The following is a 26,457-nucleotide window of genomic DNA, read 5'->3' as shown; positions in this document are numbered from 1 at the left end:
TGGGGGTGGGATGTTTTTGTTCCCCAGCTTTAACTTGGAGCCTGGCTATGACTTCCTCCATATCTACGACGGACGGGACTCTCTCAGCCCTCTCATAGGAAGCTTCTATGGCTCCCAGCTCCCAGGCCGCATTGAAAGCAGCAGCAACAGCCTCTTCCTCGCCTTCCGCAGCGATGCATCTGTAAGCAATGCTGGCTTCGTCATTGACTATACAGGTAAGGGCCCTGGTGCCAGAGAGTACTGAGGATAGGTCCAGCCAACATGGCAGAGGGCAAGTAGTGTAGCATAGTGAGGAGAACCTGGGCTGGACCACAGCAAACCCATACCAACCCTAGCACTGCTGCCGCCTGCAGAAACCTGCCTTTCCTGAGGCCCCCCCAGATGGCTTAGTCTTTCACCCCTATATTCTCCAGGGGTGGGAAAAAAGGGGACCACAATTCTTTTTGCACCTCATCTATTTCCAACCACTACTCTTCTTCTCCTCTTTTTTTATGAGGGTCATTCCTAACTCTACTTCAGCCTCATACCCTCACTTCATAGCTATCAGCTGATATCTCCCTGGGTACTCCACTTCACTAAAGGTTCTGATATGAGGCTCAATCTTCCTTTCCACCCAGAGCTTTTCACCATCCTGGGTAACTTCAACATCCCTATGGACAGCCCATCTAATCCTAGGGTCACGGTGCTTAGACCTGTGTCCCAAGGACACTACTTGGCCATACTCTGACACCTCGTCATAGATTGGTTACTTTCTGATACCTCCTGATCACATTTGCTCATCCTTCCAGCTGTGCTAATTAAGGCATGTCTGTGCTAATTAAGGCAAGTTCAATAGTGTTGTGGTTGAAAGCAAGAGTCAAAAATTTTTCTCTTAAAAATAGTAAATATTGTAGGTTTACCTATCACAACTACTCAGCCCTACTACTGTAGTGCTAAAGCAGCCACAGACATAAACAAATGAGTGTGGCTGCATTCTAAGAAAAATTCACTTACAAAAACAGGCTGTCCCTGCCCGGTTCAGAGCATTGACTGTCAAATTAATTGGATTGAAAGTTCATGTTTACGACTTAACATGTGCGTGACCTTGGATAAAGTATTGAACCTCTTGAAGCCTCCATTTCTTCCTTTATAAAACCATGGTAGGAAAATTCCTGCTTCATAGAAATGGAAAGATCAGTGAGTGCATGCATGAAAGTCCATGGTACAGTTCCTGGCACATATCACGCATTCTGTAATGTTCAAATATTATTAGTGTAGTAAGAGGAGTTCCAGGCTCTCGAGCACTCTACTGTCTTCTACGCTATTATCTCTTTTTGACCTTTTAGTCTTCCCTAATTATCTCAAATCCCATTATCTAAATCCCAGCTCCCTTCCTTGATGATTTGTGAGCTGGGCAAGTTATCATCTCTTGGAACATCATCTACAAAGTGTTGCTAGTAATAATTATGTTGCAGGAGGTTAAGATTAAAAGCTATTTTATACATGCATATTATACATATATATAAAATATATATGTGTGTGTGTGTGTGTATATATATAATGCTATATATACTAAACACTCTGCAGATGCTCTGGGAATGATAGATTTTGTTATTGTAACTATAACCCAGCTTCACCCAGGCCTCATCAGCCTGAGCATACAAATGGGGTCACATTACCAGTTAAAATTAAAAATTTTCTGGCTCATGTTCCCCACTTGCATAACATAGGACCTCAGATACCTTTTAAAGTGTCCCCTAATTAAATATTTCCGGCCACCCCTGGGAATATCTCACATTAGCTCACACATAACACTAATTAGAACAGTGGCAGACTTAGTGTTTGCCCGTTGCCAGCACCATCCTAAGTGCTCCATATCCATCAACTCATTGAACTCCTCATAGTTCTCCATTATCTCCTGTTTGTCAGGTACAGTTCTAGAAGACTGGTGTGCAAAATGGAGAATGTTTTACTTGTAGTCTTCTTGCCTCACGGGGCTGGCCTAGGGAATGGATATTCTGCCATCCTCTCTTCCTGCAGGCACCTGCCATTTGGTAAATCTCCTGGGCCCAAACCCTCTTCCACACACTGATATCAGCACAGCCAGACACTTTGGAATTCTAACAGAAGCCATGACTTAGACCCAGTCTGGGACCTCCATTGCTTTCACCACCACTGTCCCCACTCCCATGTCATCACCATTTCTTATTATTCATCTCTTCCTTCATATTCTCATCAGTACCCTCAATTGCCTGCCCCCTAGTCCTCAAAGTGTATACACCTTGCAAAACTGTACCCTTTGTTGAACCCACACCCACACGGCTGAGGACACCCAGACGAAGCTGCACAAACATGATACTTAGAGTCACTACAGGTGATGTCGTTTCCCCCAGCCAAGTCTCAGCAACCACCAGAGAAGCCTCTGACTTGACCCAACTGAGTTCTTCTTGGCAGAGATTCCAAAATTCACCCCAAATGTCACCCCTGTCAGCCTCATTTTTTATAAGATGATTTCATTTCAGCTTCCCTGGATACAGTAAGCTACTGGGTAGAAACCCCCTCAGCTTCCTCTCCAGTCACCTTGTTCATGGCTCCCTGACTGTGGCCATCTCTCCCCCAAGTCTTCTCCGGGGAAATTCATGGTCTGAGAGCCATACTTTCAATCCTCTTTCCCAGTGAAGTTCTTTCCACTTTTGCCTGTTGATCCAAGGTGGTATCTAGAGGGGTCTTTCGGTCTAAACCATAACCCAGGGAATAAGACCTCCCCAGCTGCCATCTGAGTCAGCCAAGCAGCCAATTACTGGAGAGAGGGGAGAAGAGAGGCACAGCCTACAGATGCATCCCGCATCACCCCATGAGGCTCTGTAGTGCAAGTACCAAGATAAAGATAACTATGTGTGTTTGAGGGGTTGGGGGTGCCTGTTGAAAGCCTCAAGCATCCTTCATTAGTTCCTTCCTTCCTTCCTTTCTTCCTTCCTTCCTTCCTTCTTTCCTTCCCAGACTACACACCTCCTAATGTTAGTCACCCTCTACTATCTCCCTGGGCCTCTGGTCTAGTAGCCCATTTGGTGGAACCCAGGGACCCCTGCCTTACCCTCTGGTCTGCTTCTGCCTATGCCAGGATTCTTGGTTTCCTGGAATGGGTCAACTTTGCTATCAGGTCTCATGGCTTTGATGATATTCTCCCATGCACAATATCTTTCTTTATAGGGCAGGCTCCATCACTTCATAACTGTATGGCCTGAAACAAGTTGCCTAACTCCTCTGAGCGTTGCTCCCTCATCCACAAAAAAGGGACAGTGACACTAAATGAAGGAGTTGTTGTGAGGGTTAGCAAATAGACACAGCACCAAGCAGAGTGCCCAGTGCCAATAAGTACTTGACATGTACTTTGATCCACCCACTTTCATCCCACCTCCTTTTTCCTACTATGTCATTGGTATTGCATTTGCTGTGCCTTTGTTTGGAAGGGAGAATGGGGCTCACCCAGGGGAAGACAGTACATGTTCTTTTCTGTTTGCTGAAGATATAAAGTGTGAGCATAATGTTTTGCACATGTAGTAAGTGTGGGATATTTATAATATGAATATTTGTGATAGATGTATGTGTCCCATGTCCCATATGCTTTACCAGTCCATGGCAAAGAACTTAGACATTCCATAGCCTGTGAGTCTGGAGGGAACCATAGATGGAGAAGCAGCCCACTGAGGACCTCCACATGGAGGCAGGGCTGGGTCCTCAGGAAAAGCAGAATTGGCCTCTGCATCCAGGAGGCATCAGTGTCCATGTCTTTTAGAGAGATCCATGGCTCTGCTAATGCTGAGAGTCTGAATATCCTGGGAGCTGTGGCTTCAGGGGTCTTGCTAAGGGAGGTGAAAGGGGCCTACCAGAGCCCTACACAGAAAGATGTTGCTGGACTCAGTTGGGTTTAGTACAGTGGAAATTACTCTCTGAGATTAACCCTTCCTCTGACCCAAGGCAGAGAGACCAGGAGCCTTTCTCCACACCCAGCTTCCCAAGTGACAAGCAGAAACAGTTTGGTAGAATCTTAGGAAATATCTAGTTTCAAATCAAAAAACCAGTTAGAGCAATTTAAGTAAACAAAGGGGTAACTTATTATAAAAACACAAGAAACAGAAACCCACTCAAAACAATCTGACACAAAAAGGAGACATTATTATGAGAAAACAACTAACAACCTAAGTAACTTAAGCTAAAAGATGTCTATATTTTAACAATACAGATAACAACAACTCTGACACAAAAAACCAAAGTATTTTTAGAATACAAGAGCCCAAGGGCAGAAAGCATCAACTCCCCAAGGACTGGAATCAGGATGGCAGAGGCACATACCGAGACCATCATTCACACTCCAGAATCGTTCTCTCTCCTCCCTGCCTCCTTCTAAGCACTTGCTACATTCTCCCCTCCCTGCAGATCAATTGTCCTTGCGTTGCCATTCTCCTGGGATAAGTGTGGCTGTCTCACTCTTGACATTTTTATTTTTTTCTTTGAGACGGAGTGTTACTCTGTCACCCAGGCTGGAGTGCGGTGGTGCAATCTCGGCTCACTGCAACCTCCACCTCCCAGGTTCAAGTGATTCACCTGCCTCAGCCTCCTGAGTAGCTGGGATTACAGGTGTACATCGCCACACCTGGCTAGTTTTTGTATTTTTAGTAGAGGTGGGGTTTTGCCATGTTGGCCAGGCTAGTTTTGAACTCCTGACCTCAAGTGATCTGCCCACCTTGGCCTCCCAAAGTGTTGGGATTACAGGTATAAGCCACCATGCCTGGATCACTCTTGGCTTCGAATCACTTCCCAATTTATATTCCAGTTTCAGATCCAGGCTTAATTCAAGTGTCCACTGAGCAGCATCATGGGATTAGGCTTTTGCAGAAGGGGCAAGAGCAGATCAGGCATTTTTATTTGTTTATTCATTCAGTAAATATGAATTGAGCAGCTACCATATGCCAGACCTTCTTAGAACAGACCAGGAAACCAAACAAAGTCTCTGCCTCCATGGAATTCACATCCTCGTGACAACTAGACTGACGGACCCTTTGGTAGATGAGATGTTGGAAGGCCACCTGGTTCTAAGGCAAAGGGGGTGGGGCTTTAGATGTCTCTGTTCAGTTGCTTCTGAAGGGTGATTGTTGTGTCTTAGTCATCTCTGGGCAGACTTTCTAGGAGATGATTCTGAATGCAGTCATGTCATCTGTGGATTTCTGTTAGACCATTGATCAGAGGCACTTCTATTCTGAATTCATCCTCCTAGATGGCTTTACCCTTTGCTAAAAAGAAACAGAGAACAGCAGGGATCCTGTCTTTTGGATACAGTTACTAAAATAGAGTCACAGGGAGGTGTATGTCTTTCTCCAGGCCACGGATATCAACAGAACCAGTGGGGTGGAAGGCCCTTTATTCTCATATACCAGCATGTGTGGCAGCCTTTTCCTAGGCAGGAACGTGCTGAAACATCCACGCACATGCAAGACATATTCATTCATTCAACAAATGCCTGGTGACTCCTACTTCATGCCATGCACTGTGCTGAGTGTTGAGAATACAGCAGGGAACAAAGTAGTCATGGTCCCTACCCTAATGTAACTTACAGGTGAGTGAGGGAAACAGCAAGAAGTAAGAAGCATAAGAAGTTAGGAAAGAAAACAACAGGCTTCTCTGAGAAAGAAATCAGAAGGGTCATTAGTGAAGGCCTCTCTGAGCAGAGTCCATTTAGACAGAGCCCTAAAGGTTAAGTAGAAGCCCTCTGTGCCAGAGTGGGGGCCAGGGGCATTTCAGAGGGAAGAGTTTGAAGTGTGTGTTAGAGAATCTGAAGTAACACAGGAAAGATGAAAGTGAATCGATTTTTAATGGAAGGTCCTAAAAAGCATGTATCTTCTCTTTCAAGCCCTTGGAAGAAACACTGTAGGCCTGGAAGCTACGGCCACACTGGCTACCACCCCTATTCCCACTACCCGCTGCTGTTAGGGGTCATTCTTCTTAAATGCAAAATAGAACTATCTTCCATTCTCCCTCCTTTTAAAGGAATGCATGTTTGTTGGAAAAATAAAACAATATAAAAGCATATAAGATATACTCTTAAAGACTTAGCATGCCCCCAAATACCATCATCCCGTGCAGTACCATTATTAACAGCTTGGTATCTCATTTTGGATATTTTCTATAAATATAAAGTAATATAAAGTCTGCACCAGGAGTTGGCAAACTTTTTCTGGAAAGGGACAGAGAGTAAGTATTTTTACTCCAGATGGTCTCTGTTGCCACTGCTCAGCTCTGCTTTGTAATGCTAAAGGTAGCCACAGACAATATGTAAACAAATGGCTGTGTTCCAGCAAAACTTTATTTACAAAACCAGGCAGCCACCGACCTGTGGGCTGTAGTTTGCTGATCCCTGTTCTATATGAATGAGATTGCACCATATGTACTCATCTGTAATCTGATTTTTTTGTATGTGAGCCCAAGAATAGATCTTGGACTCCTTCCGATATCAGTATTCAAAGAATAGTGCTATTCTTTTAAAAGGCTGCTAGTGTTTCAGTAGATGGTCTTAATCCACCCTTTGTAACCAGTTCCTTACTGGTTGAATGTTTGGGTTGTTTTCAGATTTTTGCAGTTATAAGGTTTGGAAGTAAGCCTCATCTATTAAGACCAGAGAGAAGCTGACTCTTCTCATTTTCCCATTTTGAAGGGCTTTGGTTTTATTTATTATAATCACCATGAAGTTTTAGTCATTGAGTGTTATCAGTCACAGCTGAGCTTTGGTTTGGCTGACTAAAGACCTGATTTTGGTCTTAATTCTACCTCTAAATAGCTGAAAGGCTTGGAAGACTCATTTAGCCTCTCTGATCACCATATTCCTCATCTATAAACTGAACATGAGCATAACTGGCCCTGCCTTCTGCAGAGGGTATTGTGAGACACAAATGAGATAACGGTTTGAAAAGTGCCTTAAAAATTATGAAGTGATATTCCTATGTAAGGGGCTATCATCACTATCATTATCCTTGTCATTATTATTAATGTGGCAATGCTTGGGATGATGAGCTCATCTTTCTCTTACGTGTGAGTAAATATAGAATAGAGTCTGTAGTTGGAATCATTGATGTGGTTGTTGATTTTCCAAGCCTCAAAGTATTCAGCCAAACAATTCAGCAGCCATTTATTAAGCCTCTATTATGTGCCAAATAGGGCCAGCCTTGGTGCCAAGTTCTGTGCTAGTTGCCAGGGTTATGAGAAGACTAAGTGATGAACCCTCTCCTCCAGGAGTTCAGAACCTACCAGAAAGAAATACCCTTACCAAAGCTACCAAAATAGTGTGATACATGTTATAACCAGGGAAAGAAAAAGAATTCTGCCAGAGAGAAGGTGGCATTAAAAGTGTAGGAGTTTGCCACACAAATAAGGAAAGAAAGGACGTTCTGACATCTGTAAAATTCTGGGCCAGTCATACCCAGCTAGGGTCCAATGCTGGTGCAGCAGTTACCCAAAAACACAGTTGCTTAAATGAGGTAGACGTTGATCAGCCTTCCTATAAAAGAAATCTGGAGGACAGAGCCCAAGATTGATAAGGGAATTCCACCTTGGCTCCTTGTGTCTCCCTACTCTACCATACTAGTCCATGGATCCCATTTCAAGGTTATTTCAGATCCAAGATGGCAACTGAGGTTCCAGCCATCATGTCTGAGTTCTGGACTCACAGAAGGAGGAAAGATGGAAAGAAGGAAAGGCCAACAGGCATTTCCCTCAGCTGAGTCAACTTCCTTTAAGCAGCCTTTTCAGAAGTTCCACAATAATCCACTGAAGATATTTATTAAGTGCCCACCATGTGACAGACACTGGAATACAGCCGTGAACAAAACTGAACAGCTGCCCTTCTGAAATCTATATTCTAGTGGAGGAAGACAGAAAAAAATAAGGTTAATATAGAGTCTCTCCACTGCAGTGGAGAGAAATACAGCAGAGGAGAGTGTTGGGGGCATTGGGGAGAGGAGTACTGCAATTTTAAGTAGCTACTCAAAGAGTGTCACTGAGGGAGAAATTGAGCTAAGTCCTGAAAGAGGTAAGAGAGGGAGCCACAAAGACCAGAGGCCAGTGTGGTTGGAGCAAAGCTAGCACAGAGACAACAGGAGCTGAGGTCACAGAGGGGATGACTGGAGCCACATGTGCAAGGCCTTGAAGGCCTGTTAGGATTTTGGTTTTACCCCGAGTGAGACAGGAGGCTATTGGATTGTTTTCAGCAGACATGATCTAACTCGTGTTTACATCTCTTTGTCCAGACCTAGCTGCCCAGGAGGCTGGGAAATGTAGAATTTGACTGATGTCTTGAAGTTCCGGATAAAATCAGAGTTCTGTTATTAAAGGATGAAGGTGGGGAAAGTGGTTATTGGGGACTACAGCTAGTTTTGCCTCTTATGAGCTATGTGAACTTTGATTCCAAGTTACTTAATTTTTCTGAACTTTAAGGTTTAACCCACTTTGAATTTATAAAAAGGATAGAAGAAACAAAAGACATGATGACAGATCCCTGGATCTCTATGACTCACATATGGGTCACCCAGTGGCCAGTTCTATTCTCGCCGGAGCCACTAGGCATATGGAGAAGACAGATTTGATAAAGGAGGTCAAGGCAATGCATCACGGGGCACGTGGGGAAACCGCTGAGGAGTTCCCTGCAATGAGTGGCCATGTTCTGGGTCCCACTTGGGTTTAAATGCAGTAGTGCATCCAGAGCTGCTCCACTCTCAGCTGTGGGCAACAACTTAAGGTGCAGGATGGTCTCACATGCTCCCATGCAAGAGTGAGACTCTCAGAGTCCCATCCCATCAGTCAACCAGATGATTGGCAGCTGAGTGACAGCCTCAAGCAGCACTGCCTCCTGTGTAGGTAATCTAGAAGGTACCCAGGTGACAAGGACCACCCTCAGCAAAATTCCTCCTGAGCCATTCATCTCTGATGAATGAACTCTGATCCCTTCTATTCTGGTTCTTCCCTCCTTAGCTCCACTCTTTGAATTTCTGAGTCCTTCTGCAAGGACTGTCAACACCCTTTTGTGAGTCCCCATCTCTAGACCTCTCTGTTGCCCCCCAATAATGTATCTTCCAAAATGCTCATCAATCAACCTGATACTCAGTTGCATATCCCTGGTATTGACTGGCCTCAGCTGTGTCCTGTTACTTCCCAGCCCTGGTGACAACCCTCTTGACCATCAGTTATCTTAGAACAAGAAATCTGTTCTAAGGAACAGGAACAAATGAGGAAAGGCAATCATGCATAGAAGCATGAGCATGGGCTCCCAGGAGCTGCTCGGGATTTCTAGCTGATGGTGAGGGATGCTGGAGAGCGTCCTACAGAGATTCGGGACCTGGACTAGTACTCCCAAGCCACAGGTAATGTCAAGAGCTGTCTTGTCTGGTGCAGAGGGACAGAGTAGAGGACTGTTACTCACATCACTGTATGACTGATAGGGAAGAAGACATATAAGGATCAATAGCCACGTGAAAAAATACTATAGTTTTCATAAACTGGCAAGCACCCAATACCCAACGCAAAGCCCTGGAAAACTGCACTGGAGACATCAACTTATCCCACTGGTCGGGTAACCCAACCCAGAGGTGGAAGTGGGTTTTGTACTTCCTCCCTGAATCTAAGTATTGGTATCCATGCACTCAGAAGTACCTGCAACAGATGGGTGTGACTGGGCCTGCAGAACGGATGCCAGCTCCACTCCCCAGCCAGTGGTACAGATGGGGCAGAAGTGAGAGGAAGAGAAAGAGTATCTCCAAAAACAGGCTGTCTGCCTTGCTTCTCAGGGGAACACGAAACGCCAGGAGGCTGCTGAGTGTGAGGGGTCAAAGATGAGCAAAGGGGTGGGCTGTGCCTAAGCACTGACCTTTACCACAATGACCCTGCTGGCAGCCGAGATGTGGGCCAGGGACCGTCAGCCCCCACCAGCCAGAGAAACACATGCTTCCTTTGGGGAGGAGCAAGCAGGGGATGAGAGAGGGCCTCAGGGATTTTGCTGGGGCTCCTTCCTTTGCGGGTCAAGGCAAGAATATGGGGAGAGGCAGGGAAATTGCCCTCTTCAATGTGATTTCCATCCTTCAATTTCTACCCAAATTTAGAGACGTTTCTAGACCCGAGGGGAACAGGAACCAGAGTCACGCATCCCTGTGTGCTCTGTGGCTAATTAAAGTCGGGTTCTCCTCATGGGCCCTGCAGCCCAAGAATAGCCTCCTCATGAGCCCTCTGTGTGTGTGCATGTGTTTGTGTTTCTTTTTCCCAGAAAACCCGCGGGAGTCATGTTTTGATCCTGGTTCCATCAAGAACGGCACGCGGGTGGGGTCCGACCTGAAGCTGGGCTCCTCTGTCACCTACTATTGCCATGCGGGCTACGAAGTTGAGGGCGCCTCGACCCTGAGCTGCATCCTGGGGCCTGATGGGAAGCCCGTGTGGAACAACCCCCGGCCAGTCTGCACAGGTGGTGGGAGCCCGGGGGTGGCAGGGGTCTGAGGAACTGAGGGCATGCCAGGGGCAGAAGGCGCTGCAGGCTAGGGAAAGGAAGGGGGCATGGTCCTCAAGGCTGGCTCCTCCAAGCCTGGCACACCTGGGTTTGCCGTGGATGTGTATAGAAGTGGCTTATAATTCACTAGGTGTGCAGTTCCTGTCAAGGTGTCATCTCAGGTCACATGGTGTCCCCACCCCCATTCACATAGTTGCTCATGCCCTCAACAGAGGCCTCCAGACATGCCACATCAGGGGGCTCACACCAGGGAAAAGTCGTTTAAAGGTGGCCCCTGGACTAGTTCCTAGGCCTAGGGAAAATCACCGAGAGATCAGTTATATCGAAGTAAGGCCCGCAGAGTGCGCTGATTCCAGGTGGGTCTGGGTGAACCATGGGGGTCCTGACAAGAGGGATAGGAATGAGTAGCAGGGCTTTAAGAGCTTGGTGACCACCCATTGAAAAGCAAAGGGTACCCCTTTGTCATGGTAGGAGAGGCAGGCTCAGACCCGCCCTTTGTGGAAAATGGGCATGGTGCAGGGGAACAGAAGGTGGCTGGGTCACATGGCCTGGCCGCTCCCCATGGGGTTAGTCCAGGGAAGCGTCAGCTCCCTGCTCATGCTGACACTCACTCTCCAGGTCAGATGTCAGCCAGGGGCAGCAGATTATTTCTAGGCCCCACGTGTAAGCAGAGGAGGTTCCTAATATGCTCCCTAAGGCTGTGACTTCAGGGACTAATGCCAAGGTTAATAGGTAGAGGGCAAGAACTGACACCTGCCCAAGAGAGCCCTCGGGAGCTTCAGGGCAAGTTTCAAGCCACATGCCAGGCCAGGGGTGCATGTCCTTGGGCAGGGCAGGGTCCGCAGGACTTCCCTTCTCCAAGCTAGGGGCCGCCTACCTCAGGGCAGCCCTACTGGGGTCAGAAATGCTCAGGCTGGGGCAGAACAAAGGATGGTCACTGGTAAGAGGCCCACAAGGTCACCTGACTCTCTATTTCTTTCTCTTTCAGCCCCCTGTGGGGGACAGTATGTGGGTTCGGACGGAGTGGTCTTGTCCCCAACTACCCCAGAACTACACCAGTGGACAGATCTGCTTGTATTTTGTTACTGTGCCCAAGGACTATGGTATGGGTTGTTGTTCATATGTTTTCTGACTCCTCACCCTCATTCCAGAATGGGCAATTCCTCAGACTCCTCCTAATTATACAGCCCCATTGTGGGAACTGCAGAGCAGTCTCCCAAAAAGGACAGCTCAGTGCTGACGTTCTAAAACGGGCTGTAGAATACATTCCTGACACAAGAGGGCAGAAGGGCATAAGTGAGCCCCGCCAGAACCAAGGGGACAGAGTTGGTGAGAAACTGGCCAAGAGAGAGGGAAGGCAAGGTGCCCCAGGGAGCTACCCAGTATGGCCCAAGTCCTAAGGGAGGTGCCGCAGATCTAGACCTGTTAGGAACCCAGGGTGAGTGGCCAAGGAGCAGGAGGGAGGAAAGGAATGGGATGGAGCTGGGCTTGAAAGTGCAGGTGAGGGAGACCAGGAGCCACATCATTCTGGTGTTCCATCTGAGAACCAAAGCCTGATCCAGAAGCTATTGGTAGGACAAGCAAGAAAAAAGTGAAAAACAGGCCAGTGCCCTGGGAAGACAGAGAAACTTCCAGATTCCAAGAGATGTGGGCAGAAAAAACCAAGCTCATTACCTTGTTGGCAGTGGGGACATTCAAGAATCCTGCCAGCCCTGGAGGCATTCAGAAAGATGAAGGGCAACCAGGTGACCAGGCTGGCTGCTTTCTTCCTGGATCTCCTCTTTGTAGGAGGACTAACAACCACGTCTAAACACAACTGATGTTGGGTGTGGCAAAGGACATCAACATGTCCCAACCATCTAGGGGAGAAGCAGGAGGGAGGGAGCAGCCTGCAGAGAGCTAACTCCTTATTCCCCAAGACAGGAGGGGCAAGCACAGAGCAAGGCCTGATGCTTGAGGCATTCACCAAACATTTAGTAAGCACCCACTGGGGGCCATGCACTCTACTGGGTCCTGGAGTTGCAGAGATGAGAGAGACATGTCCTCTGTCCTCTATAAATTCCCAGTCTCATCTCTACTCATAGCTCCAGCCATCAGTACACCCACTCCTTCCCCAGAACCAGGACACTTACGTACATGTACACACACTCCCCAATATACTGAGGTGGCAGGAGCCTCAGACCTGCAGGATCACAGTTAGAAAAGTCCTGAAAGGCCGTCCAATCTGATCTGCTACCCAGAGCAGAATCCTTGATAGGTGGGCATGCAGTTTGTGCTTGAATCCCCCCAGTAATAAGGAGCTCACAGCACTCACTACAGATCTCTGTATACAGTTTTCACCTCAATGACACTGACTAACTGGCCTTGGGACACCTGAATGTGGAGTCCTGACATCACATGGAGAAAGGGATGGTACCAAAAGCTCTCTGATGGCCTCCAGTAGCTGCTGCAGCTGCTATCTGGGAAAGAAACAAACTTGGTTCCGTTTCGCTTCCACCCGCCTGACCTTTGGGTGCAGCGGGTGTTGTCTTGACCCTTGTGAAGCGCAGCCCGGCCTTCCCAGCTCCCCGCCTCCCTGTGCCCTCCCTGTGCCGGGTGTCTGGCCACTGCCAGACTGTGCGGCTGCACTAACCAGTGCAGCAAGCCACGGCCCAGGAACCAACAACTTCCCCAGGGCTGCCCTCCTCCTGGCTTGAGCCCCTAGACCCCGAGATCCCCTCTCCTGCCCCCAGCGTGCCTGCCCAGTCCCCACGCCGTGTCTCCTCCACAGTGGTATTTGGCCAGTTCGCCTTCTTTCACACGGCCCTCAACGATGTGGTGGAGGTTCACGACGGCCACAGCCAGCACTCGCGGCTCCTCAGCTCCCTCTCGGGCTCCCACACAGGTATCCGGGACTCGGCCAGGGTGGGGACGGTTATGGGCTGGGGGCATCACGGCCGGCTAAAGGAAGGAGGCTCTAGAAGCACCCCATGGCCGCAGGTGGAACCCTAGGGCTCTGCGTGCGTGTGGTGCTCTGGTGTTGTCTACAACGCAGCGGCCAGCTCCTGAGAGCTCCGACTAGCGGGGCCTTCAGCAGCTGCCCTCACCCAGGCTGTGTCTACAACGACCCCTTGTGGTGTAGCCTTCTGTTGGTTCTTACTCAAATGCAACTTTTTTCTTATTATTAATGTGTTGCATTTTCATCATAGAAAACTTAGTGACAAAACAAAATAATTGCATACAGAATCAAAATAAAGACTACCCCGAAAGAGCCACTGACAAGATGTAGTGGTTTTCCTTCCGGTCTTTGTATCTACTTCGACGTTTACATATTTTATTCAACAAACCAATATACATATTTTATGGAAATATTCACTGCGAGCTTTTCTCTGTCGTTTTTTTTTTCTTGTAGGCTAGGATTTTTAAGTGCCACATAGTAATCTCTCATACAGTTAGTTAAAATTTATGTAACAAATTCCCTATTATTGAACATTTAGATTGTAATGTTTTGTGCTTATGAATAGTAATGCAATGTATTATACATACATCTTTACATACATTTCTGTCACTTTAGAATATCTAGAAGTGGAATTGTCAGCGTAAAGGATATGTGAGATCTTTAAGGCTTTTTGTGCAGATTATCAAATATCCCTCTAGAAAGATCTTGTCAGTTTGATCACCAACAATAAGAAAGAGAGCATGTTTTCTTCTTATAAAAACCAGGTAATTAAAAAAACAAAAGCGTCATCAGTTTGAAAAGTGAAAAATGGTATCTCATTTTCTAATTTGCCTTGTTTTATTACTAGTTAGGTTAAATTTTATATGTTTATTGGCCTGTGCATTTTTTATTTGTGAATTTATTGTGAATTTGTGTCGATTTTTCTATAAGCACTTATTTTCTTATTTATTGAGCAGAGCTCCATATTTTAACCTATATAAATATATACATAATATGCTATGAAAAGCCCTCCTCTCCAGCTTGTCTTTTGCTATATAATTTTCGTCAGGGTGCTTTAATGTCAGAATATGTAAATTTCTCATGCTATCAAATCTATCAATATTTTCTTTTATAGTTTTCTCCTTTGCTTTTATGCTGGTCAAATAAATATTCCTCTGCGTTTTCTTTCACTTCTTAGTTTCATCACACTGCTTTAATACCTTTGGAATTTATTTTGATTTATTATTTGACATAGGGAATCTAACCATATTCTTTCAAATATAGTTAATCAGTTGTCCTAGCAGAAATTTCAAAATGCCAAATTTACATATACTAAATATTTATGAAGTGTCTGTTCCTAGACTTTTTATCCATTTCTTCTAAATGTCTATTTATTCCTTTTTCAGTTTTAATTATTGTAACACTTTAATAGTGTTTACTATATAATAATTTTAAACACATGGTATTATAAGTCCCCAGAGCCATCCTTTTTTTGAATTTTTATTGGCTGTTGTTGCTTACTTTTGCCTCCAAATTAAATTTAGAAATATTTTGTCAAGTTTAAAACATTGCATCAAAATCTTGACTGAGATTTAATAAAACTTACATGTTAAATTAGCGAACTCACATGTTTATAATATTAACTCTTCCTCCCATCCAGGAATACAATATGTCTCTCCATTTGTTTATCTTCTGTAGCCCTTGGAACGATGCTATAATTTTTATTTAGGCAGTATTCATTTTTTGTTAACTTTATTCCTAGACATTTCATGGAGATTTTTGTTGCTGTTGTAAATGGGTCTTTTTCCCCCGTTATGTTTTCTAGCTGGTCTTTGCTAGGATATTCAAAGACTGGCGTTTGTGGCATATTTGCTTCGTAAAGTCATTGGACTCTTCATAATACTGCTTTCACTGCCAACTAATTCTCCTGGCTCCTCTAGGCAAGAAGTAATATCATCTGCAAATAAATTTGTCTCATTATTTTATCTCCTCCTTTTCAGTGGCTTTTATTTTTTTTTTTTTTTCACAGTTATTGGTCTATTCAGGTATATGACTCTAATATCAATGTTGATATTATAGCTTTTAGTAAAAAAATCCATTTCATAATTTCCTTTACATTTAGTACCACAATTTATATAATGTACTGCGGTGATGTTTACCCTGCTTTGTATTAGCGGTGATATTCCTGCCTTTGTTATGCTGCATCGTGCATTCATCATCCCCTTTTTCCTTGGCTGTACCAGGTGTTTTGTGGTTTTTTGTTTGTGTTTTTTTAATTTTTATTGCTGCAACTTATCAATTATTCTGCAGAGTTTGTTGTTTTTTTTTTATTAGTCTCTGCCTTTATTTCATCATGTCCTTCCTCATATTTTTCTTCTGATTATTTTGTTCTTGTTCTAACTGCTTGAATTGAGAGCTCTGTTCATTATTTTCTCTGCGTAATAAGGAACATGTTTACAGCAATGTATTCACCTCCAAGCATAGTTTTGGCTTCATGCTATAAATTTTGATATGTACTATGTTCATCATAATTACTTTTTAAATAGATCATCATGGTGTTGTTTACTCTTTTTGCCCAAGAGTTGGCTAAGAATGTCTTTTCTTTTCCCCTAAGAACATGGATTTTGTTCTTGTTGCATTAAACTTTTGTGTTAATTTATATTTTTATTTCCATGTAGTGAGAGAATGTGGCCTGTACCATTTCTTCTTTGAGGATTAATTGAGGTCCTCTCAGTAGCCAAGGACCTTTTTTTTTTTTTTTTTTTTTTTTTTTTTTTTTTTAGTTTTCTAAATATCTAAGAAGGATGTGTATTCTCTGTAAGGTAAAGAAGCAGGACGAATGAGCTGAGGCTGTACAATCACACTCTTTTCTTAGCTCTCCTATTTGCTTTCTAGATGACTTAGGGCACAATACTTGACCTCTCTGAGCTTCAGTTTCCTCCTCTGTAAAATGCAAAGAGAAAGAATCCTACTTCCTATGGTGTTAGGAGTAAATGAGATTTGTAATTGCCATTAAATCAATCTTACTCAATTTTGTTATTCAAATCTATTGTATCAGTGATTCTCAACCAAATGATTTTTTTGTAACCACCACCTCACACATACACACCCAACCAAGAGTGTAAATCAGGAACTCCTGGAGTAGGATGCCTTTTCAAAACAGATAGATAGATAGATAGATAGATAGATAGATAGATAGATGTATAGCTATAGATTTAGAGGTATAGTAAGGATCAAGTAAAGAGAGAGAGGTCTACATTTAAGACCTATAGATATAAATATGGATATAGATATAAGTGTATAGGACCAATAGAAATAGGAAGGAAGGGAAGGGAAGGGAAGGGGAAAGGAAAGGGGAAGGGGAAGGTGGGGGAGAATCCCAGCACTTTGGGAGGCCGAGACGGGCGGATCACGAGGTCAGGAGATTGAGACCATCCTGGCTAACATGGTGAAACCCCGTCTCTACTAAAAAACACAAAAAACTAGCCGGGCGAGGTGGCGGGCGCCTGTAGTCCCAGCTACTCGGGAGACTGAGGCAGGAGAATGGCGTAAACCCAGGAGGCAGAGCTTGCAGTGAGCTGAGATCCGGCCACTGCTCTCCAGCCTGGGTGACAGAGCGAGGCTCCATCTCAAAAAACAAAAAAAAAGGTGGAGGAAGAAGAGAGAGTGAGAGAAAGAGAGAGAGAGAGAGAGATGTATAAGACCTGTAGATATCAAACTCCTGACCTCAAGTAATCCACCTGCCTCAGCCTCCCAAAGTACTGGGATTACAGTGAAACCCTATCTCTACTAAAATTACAAAAATTCGCTGGGCATGGTGGTGGGTGCCTGTAATCCCAGCCACTCGGGAGGCTGAGACAGGAAAATCACTTGAACCTGGGAGGCAGAGGTAGCAGTGAGCAAAGATCGCGCCATTGCACTCCAGCCTGGGCGAGGGAGCGAGACTCCATCTCAAAAGAAAAAGAAAAAAAAACCTGTAGGTATCAATATCAGTGTATTCAGAGAGTCCCTTATTCCTCATTTGGAGAAACACTGTAACGAGCCATTGATACTGATGGGAGTGCACTATGTCCCTGTCCCTAAGTTGTGTTGGGGGAGAAAAAGCTTAAGGACTGCTAGTCAACAGTCTTCATTTTGTTTTTCTATTTGATGTATCAATGATTGTGAATGTTGCATGAAAGTATTTCCCATTACAATTATGATATTTTGTTGTCTTCTTGTATATCTAGCAATTTTTGCATCTGTTTTCCTGACATATCTTCTCTCATTTTCTCCAACTCTTTTTCTTTTAAGAGGAAGTTGACTCATTTATTTTACAAGTGAATTGTTTGGTCTGATATCTGTCATCTTGTATTGTTCTTCCTGCGCTTTTGTTTGTGTTGTTTTGATTTTGCTTCTCTGCTTTTCCATACATACCTGACCCATCTCTAAATTTTCAAGTTCTTCTTGATATATTTGGACTTTTATATTAATGTTATAGTGGTTATTTTTTAAATTGTGGACTTCTTCCCCAAGAGCAAATTTTTGCATTTGCATTTTGTTTTGTGAGCTCATTTTGTTTTGTTAGCTCATTATACTTTTCTGGTTGTATTTATCCCTGCTGGTTCCTGAATTCCCTACTTTAGTTTTGGGTTTGTTTGTTTTTTTTTTTTTTCAGTAGGGCTTATAACTGCAGTACTTTCTGTCACCATGCATATATGAGAATGCTTTCCTTTTGACATAGGATATAAATAACCACTTGATTGCAAATCAAATTATGGGTCAAACTATATCTTTCAAAACTGCAGTAATTATTCCACCATTTACTGTTACAGACAAATTGGAGTCCAACGTGATTCTTTGTCCTCGTACATAACCTGTGCTTTTCTGTCTATATGATTTTCTTTTTTGTTGTTAATGAAAAAGCCCACTAGGATGTGTTGTGGTGGAGGTCTCTTCTCACTCATTCTATCTTGCACCTGGCAAATACTTCAGTCTGAACCTCACATCTTAGGAAAAGTGTCTTCTTTCTTAAATGATTTTTTTGTGTGTGCGGGGGAGACAGAGTCTCACTCTGTCGCCCAGGCTGGAGTGCAGTGATGCGATCTCAGCTCACTGTAACCTCTGCCTCCCAGGCTCAAGCGATTCTCCTGCCTCAGCCTTCCAAGTAGCTGAGACGCCAGTTGTGCTACACCACACCCGGCTAATTTTTATGTGTTTAGTAGAGATGGATTTTCACCACGTTGGTCAGGTTGGTCACAAACTCCTGACCTCAGGTGATCCGCCCGCCTCGGCCTCCCAAAGTGTTGGGATTACAGATGTGAGCTACCGCACCCTGTCTTAAGTGATTTTTTTTCTCCTTCAATTTCTCTGTCTTCTCTTTCTGGAATTCCTGATATATGCATATGGATTTTTTTTCATCTTTCATGTCACTTGTCATTTCTCTCGTTATTTTAATCTCTTTATACTTTTTCTGTGGATTCTGAGAAAATTTCCAAAATTTCATCTCCACTTCACTGTTCAGTTTCTGTGGAATCCAGCTGCTTGCACTAGCATTTCTCATCTCTATTGATCTCAGATCCTTCATCCTCTGACTTCACAGATGCAATGCTAGATTTAATCTCATGACAACCATGACTGAACATCTGCTGAGAGTTTTGCCTGTTCTTTATTGTGGTTCAAATAAAGTATTTGCTTTGACCTCTCAGAGTGATCTCCTTCCTCAAAACTTTAACATTTTTTCTTATGTCCAGTGATTTTACTATTTGCTGTCTCTCAAAGATGGAGGCCCATGTGCCTTCAGGGCTGAAGTTGACATGGGTTCTGTGAGAGCTCACTAGGGTCCTTATCCACATCTGTCAGGCCAAATAGAAAAGCTGAGTTTCACTTTGCTCACATCCATCTGGAGGACGAGTTGGAGATGGCAGTGATAACAAAGGGAGGCTTTGTCTTCATGAGTTTCTTTCTGCTTTGGCAGCTACATGTTAACTGGGGCAATAACTGTTAGCTGGGGCAATGACTCCTAGCCAGGCTCAGCCCTCTGGGTCACATGTACATCTAAGCCTGTTTTGCAAAAGGCTCTCTGCTCCCGTGTTGGTGGCATCACTTGAGCTTCCTGGAAGTACAGGTGGACCTCCCAGTAGCTCCTTTGTGGGTCCTAACTCTAGCCCTCACTGTAGTGGAGATATAGCCTGGTTCTCTGTAATCACTGTTTCCCTCCTGAGAATGGGGTCTGGGGTCAACAGCCCTTCCCAGGGGTCCCTAAGTCTGCAGGGGGCCAGCAGGCAGAGTGGCCATGCTGCTGCCTCCACCCATGTTCTCCCTGGGCTTCCCCAGGATGGTGACTACACTAATTGGCTACAGGTCTCGTTGGTCCTGTCTCTCCCCTGGCCTATCTGTACCACACCAAGCAGAAGATGCACCTTTGTCTTCTGCTACAAAGGCTATCAGCCTACCCTGGTTTCCTGTGGCCATGCAGCTTCCCCCCAGTTTGTGTGTTATTGGCCGGCAATAGTACATCCTGGTTTGCCTGGGACAGTCCCACCGTAACTATTGATAGCACTTTCTTTGACTCTCAGAAGTTTTCTAGTATGAGCAATAAATTACACCATCGCTCTGGTTATTGACAGGATGGTGGGAGAGTGTCTGGGAAAGACCAGTTGCTCCCAGATGATCACATCATCCTCCTTCCCAGAAGCCAATGCTGTTTTTAAAAATGCAGATTGATGTCAGTTTTCCAAGTAAACCACCAGTCAGTCGGCTTAGTGACAGCTGCTCTCTCCATCCCTGTCGCTCCACACATCCTTAGCAGCCTTCTCCTTTCCGGCACAGGTCATTTAATCTTTCTGGGCCTCTCTTTCTTTCTTTCTTTATTAAATGAGCATACTCAACTCTGTCATGCCAACCTCACCATGACCACGGGTCAAGTTAAGACTGTGGATGAAAAGTTTTCTAGAAACTTTAAATTGTAAAGCGCAGTAAAAAATGTAAGATTTCATTTCAGGAAGGCCTGGAATGTGGAAGGAATTGCTGCATGGGGTACTGGAAGGAATTGCTAGGAATTGCTGCATAAAATCCTTCCTGGCCTGGATTTTATCTTCTGGACCCACCTGCTGGACTTACTGTTCTCTCCTCCTTGTCCCTTATCTCTGCAGGAGAATCATTGCCCTTGGCCACCTCCAATCAAGTTCTCATTAAGTTCAGTGCCAAAGGCCTTGCACCAGCCAGAGGCTTCCACTTTGTCTACCAAGGTATGGAGGACATGGATGCCAGAGGTAGGAAGGTGATCTCGGTTCTTAAGGGACTCATGATCGAAGGAACAGGGATCTTTGACCTCTAGTCTCAGGGTGTTTGGGGGCAGTTACTAGTTTGTAGGGCAATTCCCTGAAATTCAGTTGAATTTTTTACATTCACTTACTCAGCAGACATTTCTTAGACAAGTTCTGTGTTCAATGAGGAAGGAAATCAGACAAGGGAAGCTAATTTTTTCCCTTCCCCACCCCACCCATTGTCTGGCATTGTCCAGATGGCACTGAAGAGACCAACCCCAGGCATCTTACCTAGACTCCCCTGGAGCTTGGTTTTGTCTGCCAGGCATAGTAAAGGTGCGGGGAAAACACAGGCTTTGAAGTGCCGTGGACAGGGATTTGAATCCCACCTCCCCACCTTGGAGCTAGGCTCCAGCTACGCGAGGCCTCAGAGCCTGTTTGCTCACCTTTAAGAAGAGGGCAATTGCAATGCCTCACTGATAGGATGCAAAGAGGCTTCGGGAAGTAGCTGGTACCAACCCGCCAGTCGGTGTTAGTTCCCTTCCTTACAGGCCCAGAAAGGCAGTTTGGAGCACCCTGGCTTTCACCCCCGGGCCCCAACCTCCACGTGCCCAGGAAAACATCCACTTCTCTAGGGCCCAGGTTCTAAGCATGGTCCTGTTCATTCGACTCTGCCCAAGATGAGCTGTGTTTCTCTGCAGGGGTGATCCTGCCACAGGGGAGGCCATCCCGGGCCCATCAGCCATTGTGGACGGCAGGAGGGAGAGAAGACTGGGGTCATGGAGGGCAGGGCCCCAGGCAGGATCTTAAGGCACATGGGGAAAACAGGACAGAGGCAGGGTGAGACAGGCCCTGAGAAGGTGGAGGAGGAAGGCCCATTCTCCTTGCTAGGGAAAGTGGGACCCTGTTGAGTGAGGGGCGTCATTGGGAAGGCAAAGAACAAAACTGGGCCTAAGGTCTGTGGGAGGTCCACGGCTCTACCTCCCGTGCTTTCCAGGAGCTGTGCTGTAGCACTGTGTGTCCAACCATGCTTCAGTATAACAGGCATCTTCCTAGTTAGCCCTCAAGCTCTTCCCTACCGGAGAGCTTCCAGAGCCTCTCAGGGTTTCATCCAGAAGGTCTTTGTTCCAGACCCGTTGTATGTCTGTCCCTGGGCCAGTTTCTGGGGAGTGAGTCCTCCCCTCACTGCCCTTGTCCCCCGCAGCGGTTCCCCGAACCAGCGCCACGCAGTGCAGCTCTGTGCCGGAACCCCGCTATGGCAAGAGGCTGGGCAATGACTTCTCGGTGGGGGCCATCGTCCGCTTCGAATGCAACTCCGGCTATGCCCTGCAGGGGTCGCCAGAGATCGAGTGCCTCCCTGTGCCTGGGGCCTTGGCCCAGTGGAATGTCTCAGCGCCCACTTGCGTGGGTGAGTAACCAGGAGCCGGGTGTTGGGGGTGCGGGGGGCGACACGTAGTCCTTTCCCTCTAGGGGAAGCAGTCAGCCCCAGCGATGCCCCACGGCACACAGCGGCCGCTTCCCCCTGCATGGCTGAGGTGGGGTGTTCCAGTCAGCTCCAGTCCCCGGCGCTGTGGGCTGTTGTGGAAGACAGCTGGGGTACTGGGGACGGGGCACACGTGGAGAGAGGAGCGGAGCCCAGGGCCCCAAAGAGAGTTGCATGGGGAGAGGCCATGGAGAAGGCAGGACTGGGGACATTAGGGAGACGCTCCCATGGGGAGGAGGACAAACAGAGGCTGGGGGCCCTGAGGGAGGAGTCTGCTTGGGGAGGCTCCCACGGGAGGCCACAAAGCCTCTGACCCGACGGCCTCTCTTCCCAGTGCCGTGTGGAGGCAACCTTACAGAGCGCAGGGGCACCATCCTGTCCCCCGGCTTCCCAGAGCCATACCTCAACAGCCTCAACTGTGTGTGGAAGATCGTGGTCCCCGAAGGCGCTGGCATCCAGGTAGGGGCAAGGAGGCGCCTCTGTTGGGCAGGTGGCCGTCTGCTCACAGGTAACTGCTCACAGGTGGCCGACCACAGATGCTGGCTGGTGCCAAGGCCTGAGTCAGGGTAAGCCAGGAAAAGACATATCAGCCCTGTACTTGGCCCTGTGGCTAAGGAGGCTCAGTCCAAATGTGGAGATGTGGCCCCCAAGCAGAAAATACAGCAGGTTCCAGACCCCAAGAGCTTCAGGGGCATGCGGTGGGAGTTGGGTAATCCAGGAAGGAGGAGAGGTGGACATCGCTTGGCCCTGGCCAGGAGGGGAGGCTAAAAGAAGGAATGGGCCTGGAGCTGGAATCTGAAGTGTGGGAAGGATTCATAGAAGTTGTTTCTCAAATGGCTAAAGATTTTCATAAGATTTTGAGGGTTTGAAGGGGAGGCAGTGCTGATGAGAAGAAAGAGCAAAGCACCCAGCACAGCTGAAGCACAGAGAACCTCCAGGCACACACCTAGGGAACCTCGCACAGCCTGAGCTGTAGAAGCTGAACTGGGGCATAACTGGTACCCAGGGGTAAAAGCCAGGCAGAGGGAGTCCCCAGCATTGGTGCCAAGGCATGGAAGAGGGTCAAGAGCCTGCAAGGCCAATGGAGAGGCAGCAAACTGGGACTCCAGCAGACAGATCCGGGCAGGAGTGGGTTACAGGATCATTGCTGCAGGACATCTGATGCAATCAAGGCAGGAAAGTGGGGAAACCCAAGGAACGTTCCAGAGATGAGGAGACAGTCAGTGAGACTGTCTTCCCACTTCCTGGAATTTCTTTTCCCCATTTTCTACTTTACAAAATATCCCACTGTCTTCTAATCATTTTTTTCCACATCTGTCTTCCCCACTGGACAACGAGCTCCTTGGAGTCGGGGCTACATCTTACTTTTATTGGAAGGGACTAGCATAGTGTTAGGCCAAGAGTAGATTCTCAACAAATTGAATTAACTATGGGAAGGGCAGAAAGGGAAAGCAGAGAAGGAGGGAGGGACGCAGGCTGCCTAACCAACAATTCAATCCTCTGCCTTCCCAGATCCAAGTCATCAGTTTTGTCACAGAGCAGAACTGGGACTCCCTGGAAGTATTTGATGGTGCAGATAACACTGTAACCATGCTGGGGAGTTTCTCAGGTAAGCTGGGTTTCCAGGGACTTCAGTTTGGAGGGTGGTGCTAGAACTCCTCATCATGAACATTGCTATTATCATTATTATTATTGAGATATAATTTATAGTCCATGAAATTCACCATTTTCAAGTGGACACAGCAGTAGTTTTCAGTAGATTCAAAAGGTGCTACAACTATCACTACTATCTAGTCCCAGAACATTTTGACCACCCCAAAATAAACCAGGTACCCATTTGCACTCCCCTCCCCAGCCCACACCTAACCTCTAGTAACCAGTAATCTACTTTCTATCTCTATGCATTTGCCTATTCTGGGCATTTCGTATAAATGGAAGCCTTCTGTGTTTGGCTTCTTTCGCTTAACATGATGTTTCCAAAGTTCACCAAGTCACAGTATGGTTCAGCACATCATTGTAAGGACAGAGCATATTTTGTGTGTCCGTTCATCAGTCAATGGCTTGTTTCCACTTGTGTGCTGTTATGAATAATGCTCATGCACAAGTCTTGGTGTGAACACACATTGTCACTTCTCTTGAGTATACACCTAGGAGTGGAATTGCTAGGGGAACTCTATGTTTAACTTTTGGAGGAACTTCCTAACCGTTTTCCAAAGTGGCAACACCATTTTGCCATTCTAGTGATGGAATTCTGACTGAGTGTGGTGTATAGCTGTGCCCATTGGCCAGGGCAATTATCTGAATCTTTTAGGCCCAGAATTCTAGATGGCCAGGAGATAAAGAGGAGTACATGCTCCAGATAAACTGTCCACACTGCAGGACTGCCCAGAGAATAATACAGGTCAGAGCTATCCTGAAGATAGCTAAGAGGAGACCCAACTCATACCTTACCCTCCTGTGGGCACATGGCTCTGCCACTGCTCATTTTATAGGAAGCAGATTAGAGTTTCCCCTCCCTCAGCCATTGGACACCTAGCCCTCTGAGGAGTGCTAATTTGTCATTTAGTGAGTTTCATAACTGGGGACATCTGGGGGCCTTGGGAGCAGAATGTCAGCAGGTAGCAAAATCCAGAAGAATGGGGAGGAATGCAAGGGCCTGGAGGAGCCAAACTTAAATGACCCCTGGTGTCCTTGCCCTAGGAACAACTGTGCCTGCCCTTCTGAACAGCACCTCCAACCAGCTCTACCTTCATTTCTACTCAGATATCAGCGTATCTGCAGCTGGCTTCCACTTGGAGTACAAAAGTAAGAATCCAGGGTCTTGGCTGGTACAGGGTTCAGGGTGGGACCTAGCAGTTACTGAGCCCCTTCTGAGCAAGGGTTATATTGGAGCTGCATGTTGTCCATCCCACGTAAGCCTTCCCACAAGCCTAGGTGAGGATGCTAAAGCCTGGAGAAGGTCTGAAACCTCCTCAAGGCTGAGTTCTCGTCCAAGTATCTGTTACTCAAAAACCTGTATGCCTGCTCAGTATCTACGCCAGGTATGGAAAGGGGACTTGCATTGGCCAAGGTCCCAGTATATAACTGGGATGTAAGAAAATTGTGCCTTCCTCCCCCAGTTCTAAAACCTGGCCTCTCTAACCCCTAGTTCTGTGATGCGATTATTTTTGAAGTTCCTCCTCTCATTGGATATCTCACTCATCTTCTACCAGATTTCTCACTGCAGGCTCAAACCCTTATATCCTGGCTTCTGGCATCCCTAAGTGGTCACTACTAAATATACTCTTCACAGAAAAAGATTTGTAGATGTGCCTTCTGGGGATCAAAGAAAGGTTTCTAGGGAAACTGCTTGCATACTGGGACTGCCTGCCCCACCCCCTTTCTCCACTGGGTACAGGGAAGAATAGGTAGGCAGCAACATTTTTTACACTTTTATTCAGCATATACTTATTGAGCATTTACAACATGCCAGGCACTGTGCTGGGATTGGGAACAATTAAGGTGGGTCAGTCAAAGTCCACTAGAGAGAGGTAGATACAGAGAGGTGCATGACAGCATTACAGGTGCTCTCTTGGATGACTCTAGATGGTAGACAAGTGGTTCAAGGGAGAGAATGGTTGTGGGCAGGTGAAGATGCAAATGTCATGAAGAAACATTGAGCACCTGCAATGTGCCACGCCCTGTGTTAGGTCTCCACAGAACAAAGGTGAATAAGACAAGGCCCCTGCCTTCAAAAGCACAAAATCTAGAGGGAGAGATGGACATGGACACAGTCATTTTTGTGAAACCTGAGGTGCTAAGAAAGTACAAAGGAAAGGAGCTAAAGCTAGGCCTTGCAGAAGCAGATGCCTGAGTTAGGTTTGCAATGGGAAGAGAAAAATGTAGGAAGGCATGGTTGGCTTGACCATCTGTGACAGCATGGGACTGTGCAGAAAGAAGGCCCACTTGGTGCTAGATGCCTGATTGGGTCAGAACTATATGTTACACACATGCCCACCTGGGTCTGTGAAACAAATGAACTTCATCCACCTGCTTCGGAAAGAATTACATAGATCCCAGGATGCTCATCACCGGAAAGAACTGAAGCATGCACCTGGAAAAAATAAAAAAGACCCAGCCCAGGACAGCTAGAAGCAGACCCTGCAGGGTAGAGGGTAGGACAGGGACCTCTGAGACTCCTCCCAGCAGATATGTAAGGCTTCACTCCCCTGGTGCAGTGAAATATCCTGGGTTTCTTGACTAAATCACATTTTTTTCCTTTTACCCCTTCTTCTCTGTTCTCTCCAGTTTT

The 26,457-nt window shown here is 46.2% G+C and overlaps 1 protein-coding gene across 1 annotated transcript in view; it reads left to right on the top strand.

Annotated features, from left to right (window-relative positions):
- The window catches only part of CSMD2 (CUB and Sushi multiple domains 2), a gene marked incomplete at its 3' end in the record, with an annotated part of 670,449 nt that overhangs the window by 542,414 nt on the left and 101,578 nt on the right, over window positions 1–26,457 (top strand). The window contains 10 exon segments of the mRNA XM_017884421.1: window positions 28–215; window positions 10,283–10,477; window positions 11,508–11,559; window positions 11,561–11,622; window positions 13,290–13,403; window positions 20,570–20,665; window positions 21,888–22,091; window positions 22,501–22,625; window positions 23,679–23,775; window positions 24,867–24,971. Of these exon segments, the coding sequence (XP_017739910.1) occupies window positions 28–215; window positions 10,283–10,477; window positions 11,508–11,559; window positions 11,561–11,622; window positions 13,290–13,403; window positions 20,570–20,665; window positions 21,888–22,091; window positions 22,501–22,625; window positions 23,679–23,775; window positions 24,867–24,971 (1,238 nt within the window).

This window comes from Rhinopithecus bieti, unplaced genomic scaffold (genome assembly GCF_001698545.2).
Source record: "Rhinopithecus bieti isolate Rb0 unplaced genomic scaffold, ASM169854v2 scaffold_13029, whole genome shotgun sequence".
NCBI classification, from domain to species: domain Eukaryota; kingdom Metazoa; phylum Chordata; class Mammalia; order Primates; family Cercopithecidae; genus Rhinopithecus; species Rhinopithecus bieti.
Note: the sequence above shows the minus strand (reverse complement) of the source record. Positions and strands in the feature narration are given on the sequence as shown.